The sequence below is a fragment of the Capricornis sumatraensis genome, unplaced genomic scaffold (assembly GCF_032405125.1).
Source record: "Capricornis sumatraensis isolate serow.1 unplaced genomic scaffold, serow.2 scaffold1, whole genome shotgun sequence".
Lineage (NCBI taxonomy): Eukaryota > Metazoa > Chordata > Mammalia > Artiodactyla > Bovidae > Capricornis > Capricornis sumatraensis.
The window spans coordinates 2,611,646-2,620,352 of NW_027184612.1; the positions used below are offsets into that span (position 1 = coordinate 2,611,646).

The 8,707-nt window shown below is 35.7% G+C and overlaps 1 protein-coding gene across 3 annotated transcripts in view; it reads left to right on the forward strand.

Moving 5' to 3' along the window:
• Positions 1-8,362, forward strand: part of LOC138072308 (lysozyme C, kidney isozyme) — a 55,482-nt gene extending 47,120 nt beyond the window's left edge. For all 3 annotated transcript variants that reach the window (XM_068963425.1, XM_068963424.1, XM_068963426.1), the window contains 4 exons: positions 2,196-2,532; positions 4,135-4,299; positions 6,152-6,230; positions 7,464-8,362. In XM_068963425.1, coding sequence (XP_068819526.1) covers positions 2,397-2,532; positions 4,135-4,299; positions 6,152-6,230; positions 7,464-7,530 — 447 coding nt within the window. In that variant the 5' untranslated portion in view covers positions 2,196-2,396 and the 3' untranslated portion in view covers positions 7,531-8,362. The remainder of the gene's footprint in view (positions 1-2,195; positions 2,533-4,134; positions 4,300-6,151; positions 6,231-7,463) is intronic.
• Positions 8,363-8,707: the final 345 nt, after the last annotated feature.

Here is an 8,707-nt window from a genome sequence, read left to right on the forward strand (position 1 = left end):
AGACAGCTTAACAAGAGAAAAGGAAATGAGTATATTAACATGTACATCTCATATATACTTATGAGAAATGAAAGTGGTGAGTAACTCAAAGAGGTGTCTAGGACTTGGACTTACAGATCATCTTAACCAAAGAACAATATATTTTTAGGGGAACTACAAGACAGAGGCAAAGAGTACTGGGCTTCCAAGGGCAGCAAATAGTGGTACAATAAATACATCAGAAACTAATGGAAAATAATAGCTAGTCAGTATAGGTTGTTTTCCAGAGTTCTCTAGTCCTGACTTGGGCCTAATATGTGTCTAGGGATGTTGATGATTAATTCTTGCACAAATTTATGTGCTGCTTTCAGGAAAATAGGGGGGAGAACAGAGAACTTTTCTTGGATCTTCTTCTTCTGCATTGCCTTCAGCTCAAAATTTTTCTTGTGTCAAAGGGGAAGATTCTTGGGGTGGCATATTCTGTTTTTTTGGGGTTTTTTTGCTGTAAAATTCCCTTGCTTTACAATGACTCTTTATGCTCTAACATGAAAACGTGAAGTAAGGCTTTGTCAGAAAGGAATTCAGTTCAGTTCAATTCAGTTGCTCAGTCATGTCCGACTCTTCGCGACACCATGAATCGCACTCCAGGGCTCCTTGTCCATCACCAACTCCCAGAGTTCACTCAAACTCATGTCCATCGAGTCAGTGATGCCATCCAGCCATCTCATCCTCTGTCGTCCCCTTCTCCTCCTGCTCCCAATCCCTCCCAGCATCAGAGTCTTTTCCAATGAGTCAGCTCTTCTCATGAGGTGGCCAAAGTACTGGAGTTTCAGCTTTAGCATCATTCCTTCCAAAGAACACCCAGGGCTGATCTCCTTTAGAGTGAACTGGTTGGATCTCCTTGCAGTCCAAGGGACTCTCAAAAGTCTTCTCCAACACCACAGTTCAAAAGCATCAATTCTTCAGTGCTCAGCTTTCTTCACAGTCCAACTCTCACATCCATACATGACCACTGGAAAAACCATAGCCTTGACTAGATGGACTTTTGTTGGCAAAGTAATGTCTCTGCTTTTGAATATGCTATGTTGGTTGGTCATAACTTTTCTTCCAAGGAGTAAGCGTCTTTTAATTTCAGGGCTGCAGTCACCATCTGCAGTGATTTTGGAGCCCCAAAAATAAATTCTGACACTGTTTCCACTGTTTTCCCATCCATTTGCCATGAAGTGATGGGACTGGATGCCATGATCTTCATTTTCTGAATGTTGAACTTTAAGCCAACTTTTTCACTCTCCTCTTTTACTTACATCAAGAGGCTTTTTCGTTCCTCTTCACTTTCTGCCATAAGGGTGGTGTTATCTGCATATCTGAGGTTATTGATATTTCTCCCGGCAATCTTGATTCCAGCTTGTGCTTCCTCCAGCCCAGCGTTTCTCATGATGTGCTCTGCATATAAGTTAAATAAGCAGGGTGACAATATACAGCCTTGACGTACTCCTTTTCCTATTTGAAGCCAGTCTGTTGTTCCCTGTCCAGTTCTAACTGTTGCTTCCTGACCTGCACACAGGTTTCTCAAGAGGCAGGTTAGGTGGTCTGGTATGCCCATCTCTTGAAGAATTCTCCACAGTTTGTTGTGATCCACACAGTCAAAGGCTTTGGCATAGTCAATAAAGCAGAACTAGATGTTTTTCTGGAACTCTCTTGCTTTTTCCATGATCCAGTGGATGTTGGCAATTTGATCTCTGGTTCCTCTGCCTTTTCTAAAACCAGCTTGAACATCTGGAAGTTCACAGTTCATGGAGTTAAGAATGTTATTTGCACGAGGCTTACTTCTAATAGCGAAACATTGATTTATAAATTAAGAATTTACAAGAGTAACCAAGAAGTTAGGAATGGAATTTGGCCGAACAACATAGTGTTGTACTATATACCTATCTGAACAACAGGCAATGTTCTTCTGTGGAAAGTGTATATAAAATAATCTTAAAGGAAAAAGATGAAGGCAACATACAGAAGGCACATAAAGCAACTTAATGAAGAAAAATGTAATGAAAGATTGGAATTCATTTTCAGTTGAGTCAAATGTTCATTCAGGTTTTTTTTATACTTGCTCAAATTCATAATAAAATAGGAAAAAGTTCCGCTTTTGGCAATACTGCTAATCCCAATTAGTCCTGAGCAATGTCTTTAAGTAATGTCATTTCACTATTTTCTTGCAGATTAATTCTTAGGACGTCAGAATGTCCCTCTTCAAACATAAGAAAGAAAAATTTAAAGTTAGTGAACCGATCAACATTTCCTGTTTTCCACGTCTCAGAGGGTGGAGCTCCCAAACCAGTCGCATAAGAAGGAAGTGAAAAGATGTTAAAAAGCAGGGCCAGCTCCCCTGGTCAGCCTGGAGGTCTGGCTTCTCAGTCAACATGAAGGCTCTCCTTATTCTGGGGCTTCTCCTCCTTTCGGTCGCTGTCCAAGGCAAGGTCTTTGAGAGATGTGAGCTTGCCAGAACTCTGAAAAGATTTGGAATGGATGGCTTTAGGGGAATCAGCCTGGCAAACTGTAAGTTAACTCTTTTTCATCCTTTCAAATAGTTAGCTAGGTGTAGAACAGATACTAATAGAGGATGAACCAAAAGAAAGGGTCTTTGAGTGAATGTTTTTTTCTTTCTTGGAGGGTTTACACACTTCAGTTCAGTTCAGTTCAGTCACTCAGTCGTGTCCGACTCTGCGACCTCATGAACCACAGCACACCAGACCTCCCTGTCCATCACCAACTTCCGGAGTCCACCCAAACCCATGTCCACTGAGTTGGTGATGCCATCCAAGCATCTCATCCTCTGTCGTCCCCTTCTCCTCCTGCCTTCAATCTTTCCCAGCATCAGGGTCTTTTCCAATGAGTCAACTCTTCACATCAGGTGGCCAAAAGATTGGAGTTTCAGCTTCAGCATCAGTCTTTCCAAAGAACACCCAGGACTGATCTCCTTTAGGATGGACTGGTTGGATCTCCTTGCACTCCAAGGGACTCTCAAGAGTCTTCTCCAACACCACAGTTCAAAAGCTTATACACTTACAATGGTTAAAAGTATCCACTTGTTCTTTTAGAATCAGATGTACCAGGTGAAGGAATGAGGCATGGTGGGTCAAATTCTACATCATTCTAAGCATGCAAGGTTCCCATGTACTCCTCTAGTGCTACTAAATTTGACAACTGGCACATGTAGACTGACTATAAGATACATTTTAGCACCTGGAACATGTCTGTCAAGCCCTTGTTGTTTGACTCTAGCCATTTCTAATTTGGATCTTGGGTTCTGAATAAGGCAGTATTTTTCTCATTTTTAATCCCCCTAACATGATGTTGCACTTTTAACATCAAGGTTTTTTAAAAATTCCATTGAACTCTTAAAACAGGGACAGTAGAACTATCTCCCCTCAATCAATATCTATATAAGGATCCCTGAAATGCAGCATGAAATGACATTTTATTATTCTGACTCTAGTTCATTAATTATTTTTCATTTTCTTCCACAGAATTTAAGACGTGCCATAAGGAAAATTTCCTTTGTATTTTAGTCCATATTTGTCAATGTCATCACTGTAGTTTTCGTACTGAATTCAGACATTTCTCCTCCATAAATATTTTTGAATGAGTTAGCCAATTGCTAGATGGATGGATGGATGACCCAGCCTTTCCTATTCTATGATTCTTGCCTGCATTATAATTTGATACCCAAATTCGCCTTCGGTATCATAAATTTTCTTTCTCCCAGAAAATCCTTATTTTTTTCTGATAAAAAGCATTTTTCCATTAACATATGCATCTGCTGCTAATGACCAAACCCACTCAACAACTCTGTTGATTTTTCTGTTCTAGGCTTAATCCTACCTGGGTGTTAGTAGTAAGGAAAGTGTAATAGCAATGGAAGATATTTTTAAAAATATGTTATCTTTTTCATTTGTATTACCAAATCATTTGCTAATAAAAGAATTTTCTGAAGGGACCTTTAACACCAAAGTGTTAAAACACTTTACAAGTAAAATGCATCTTTATACTTGTAAAGTAAGTCGTTAGTAAAATAGAACTAGTTAAGTAGAACTGATTATGCTATGAACTGTAAGTCACATGATTCACTCTTTATTACTCAAAATATGTTTTTTTCAGGGATGTGTTTGGCCAGATGGGAAAGCAGTTATAACACACAAGCTACAAACTACAATAGTGGAGACAGAAGCACTGATTATGGGATATTTCAAATCAATAGCCACTGGTGGTGTAATGATGGCAAAACCCCAGGAGCAGTTAATGCCTGTCATATACCCTGCAGCGGTAAGACAAGATAATGTGGAGTGATGGCACAGGACTCACCTGGTTATGCCTATTGAGTTATCCAAAAAGTTCGTTCAGGTTTTTCCATAAACATCTTATGGGGAAATTGGAACAATCCTATAGGTCAAGATTCAATAGAAATAAAAAAATCTTGAAGGGTTCATCAGGGACCTATAAAAACTCCATTTTAATATCTAGAAACTCTATTCTCCTCCTCCTAATTTCTTCAGTTTCTAATCATAAAAGTTTGCTGTTTGCTAACATACAGGAGTTGCTGGAATGACCTATCACTTTATCATAACTGGACATATTGATACTTTGTAAAACAATGCCATTCCTTCTACTTTCCTTGTTTGGGGAGGATTAGCGATAATTTTGTTGGGTGGCCTTTTTTAAAAAAATCTACCCTCCTTTATTGGAAAACAAAAGAATTACTAGTTAATCAAAGTGGAGGAATATACGTGGTATTTTTAAAAAATTGTTTTTACTTTTTACGATAAAATATTTTAAATATATGGACAATTAGAAACATTACTATAATAAGCATCAATATGCTCATCACGTACTTTAACAGTTGTTAACATTTTGGCATATTTACTTATGTGTATATATATATATATATGTATATAAACTTCTTTTTGCTGAGTGATTTTAAGGTGAATTAGAAACATTATGACATTTCATTTATAAATTCTTTAGAACGAATCTCCAAAAACACAGCTCCTATATAAAAATTGTCATTCTAACAAGTTAATTTCTAAATTTGCTTAATTGAGGTGAAACAAGTATTCTATTGATTTCCTTTTAAAATAGAGAAAGCATGTGGAATCTTTAAAAAAAATTGTTTTTAATTTATTTATTTTTTAATTGAAGGATAATTGCTTTACAGAATTTTGTTCTTTTTTGTCAAACCTCAGTGTGAATCAGCCATTGGTACACATATATCCCCTACATTTTTTTTGAACCTCCCAAAGCATGTAGAATCTTTAGTGCCTGAAATATTGGAGAAATATAGCAAAATTGATACTGCTAAATTTTTAAATATTACAAATCCTAATAGTGAAGATGAGTCTAAGAATATACTTTTGTATCCAGTTAATTTATTTAAAAAATTTTGTATTATGGAATAACCTGTTGTCATTGAATAAAAATTCTTACTACCCAGACATGTATGACCATAGAGAAATTTTGGTATCCACATGTTCTTTTGGAATACACAACAATCCCGGACATGAATGTAAAGCTATATTATACACATTTGTACCCACATAACAAAAGTGAAATTGTACTATAGTCACTGCTTTACAATTTTGTCTTTATTACACAAAATTATTTTTGTCAACAAATACCAATCCTTATTGTTTTTTAAAAATGAATAGATTTTCACAATATAAATGCTCTATAATGTATCAACCTAACTCTTACTGTTAAACATTTAGGCTAGTTCCATTTATGCCCTCTATTAATTGCTATGAAACAGTTTGTATACATGTCTTTCAGTACATCTCTTATTATTTCTTTAGAATCAATTTCCAGCGTTGAATTGCTGAGCAAAAACCTGCTAGACCAGTTTCTGCTTGTTTGTCTTTTTTTTTTTTTTCAATAGTTCCTAGTAAAAAGAAAACCTTCTATCATGCTAATTAATAATTCCAGAGCTTCCAATGACTTTGGTAAATGAGAAACAGATGCCAAATGGGATGGAATGAAGAGTTTCCCCCAACATCAACAGATAAACAGACCCTTAAAAATTATTTTAGTTGTTCTTTCCTCAGCCTAACAGAATAAAGCTGACTGAGCCTAAACTTAACATTTCTATGAATGTTATTTTCACTTCTCACCACCTCTTTTTCAGCTTTGCTGCAAGATGACATCACTCAAGCTGTAGCATGTGCCAAGAGGGTTGTCAGTGATCCACAAGGCATTAGAGCATGGTATGTGGGTTTTTTTCCCCTTTCAGTTTATTGAGATGTAATTGACATAAAGCACTATGTAAGTTCAAGGTGTATAGCATAATGATTTGACTTACATCAGGAAACAGTATCACAATAAATTTAGTGAACATCCATTATCTCACATGGATACAACATTAAAGAAATAAAAAAAATTTTGTGTGTGGTGAAAATTCTTAGGATTTACTCTTTTTAACACTTTTCATATATAAAATATAGCAGTGTTAATTATATTTATCATGCTTTATATTTGTTTTTGCTCTTTAGTCACTAAGTCCTGTCTGACTTTTGTGATCAATAAACTGTTACCTGCCAGGTTCCTCTGTCCATGGGATGATTCCAGGCAAGAATACTGAGGCAGGTTGCCCTTCCCTCCTCCAGGAGATCTTCCTAACCCAGGGACTGAATTTGTATCTCCTGCATTGCAGGCAAATTCTTTACTGCTGAGCCACCAGGGAAGCCCCATGCTGCACATTATATCCCTAGTATTTATTTATCTTATAACTGGAAGTTTGTAGTACCTTTGACTGCCTTCATCCAATTCCCCTTCCCTCACTCTACCTAACCACAAATTTGACCTCTTTTTCTAGGACTTTATTGCTTTGTTTGTTTGTGTTTGAAATATAATGGATGTACAACACTATGTTAGTTCCCATTACAGAGTGTGGTATGTGTTAAGTATTAAAGGAGAGAGCTGTTTTATCCTATTGTTATGAAAGAGGTGAGAGAATATTTCCAAAGAGCAAAGTATGGTACTGAGAACTGAAAATTGCAGCTTTGGATTCATGCTAAATGGTGTATAACATAGAAACAATCTACTTTAACAGATTCAAAATCTTATTCTTTTACTCCTCAATTTATTTTTGGGAATTTCTAGAGGTTTTAAGATTCTCCAACTTATACTAATTCCTTGTCATATCTTGACATTATTTTTGTCATTAAGTAAATATGGAATGCACTTTGCATTTGTGCTGTGAACTACACAGGACTCAACATTTGTACTCAGATGTTCTGTGCCCCAGCGAAGGTTTGGGGGAGATGTGAAGTCCTTGGTATACATATCTCCAGGTAATAAATAGCAATACTTGGATCTGTCTGTAGCTTTTATTTCATGTATTGATAAACTATGTTGTTTTCCCAAAGGACTTGAAATATAGGTAATACAGTGAAGCTATGTTTCAACCTTATTATCATTTGTTTCATCTTTCTCTACAGGGTGGCATGGAGAAGTCATTGTCAAAACCAAGATCTCACCAGTTACATTCAGGGTTGTGGAGTGTAACGCTGGAGTTTTTACTTCAACCCATTTTGTCTCTTTTTCATATTCAGGAAGTAATAGTTGAGGGAAAGGTCATACTTTCAAACAAATAATGTTTTTTTTACAGAAGAAGGATCATGTGGTCTTTCTTTTAAGATACTTAATGTTTACTTCATGTATTTATTATTTGATATTAGGCCCACAGTGTATTTCAGTTTAATAGACCTAATGCTGGTGAATATTTGTCTAAAATCTTAATTATCAAATATATATCCAGAGCATTCAGTTCTTAAAGAAACAGCACAGACTTAATCTTGAATCATACAAGTACTCCCCAATATTCAACAAAAATATAGCAAAATAATATCTTTAAGCAAACTGATCTTAGGCAAGATCCCACCTGTGTAGTAGGCACGTATCACCGTCATCTGTTCAGTCATCTCCAAAAACAGTGAAAGATAATCACTCTTTGTTGGGCAATATAAAATGTTAAATGGAGCAGAATGCCAAATGACTAAGAATGAAGAAAGCCTGAATTAAGAATTTTGTTTTCATAAGGTGTGACCTTTGTTTTAAATGTTGTCTTAAAAATGTTGCATTTACACAGCTTTAAAAATAAGCTCAGAATTTATGTCAATCACTTTTAGCCCTTTTAAAGAACTCAATTGTGCATCTTGCTGTCATGAAGGATATAAAGATGGATTAGATGAGCTGTTGTTTTTTCTTAATGTTATAAGCTTAGTTTCATGCATTATCACAAATTCAGAGGCAGAAGAGTTTGTAAGTATTGAAATCATTGCTAGTTAATCACAGGTGTGAAATCATGAATGCTATAAAAAGTACATTTTCAGTAAAAGCTTTGCAATTTATACTTCGTCTTTCTTTGTTAAGTCATTTAGTGTCTCTGAAAAAATACATACATATATATTTGAGAAAAAGATTATCTGACACTTAGTATTTCCTACATCCTCACCTGTACCAAAACAGCTAGATTTTTTTCTGTGTGTATATTCTCTTTAATCATAGAATGCACATTGAGATTAAGTAACATTTTTTCCTCAATGGATTTAATCATAAAGAGATAGGGTATATATCATCTTAAAAAGAAAGTTCTTACAAAATCCAAAAATAGCTAAATATTGCTGAAGAAAAATACATAAGCATGCTGACAGATCTCTATTTTTAAATTTTTTTAGCGGTG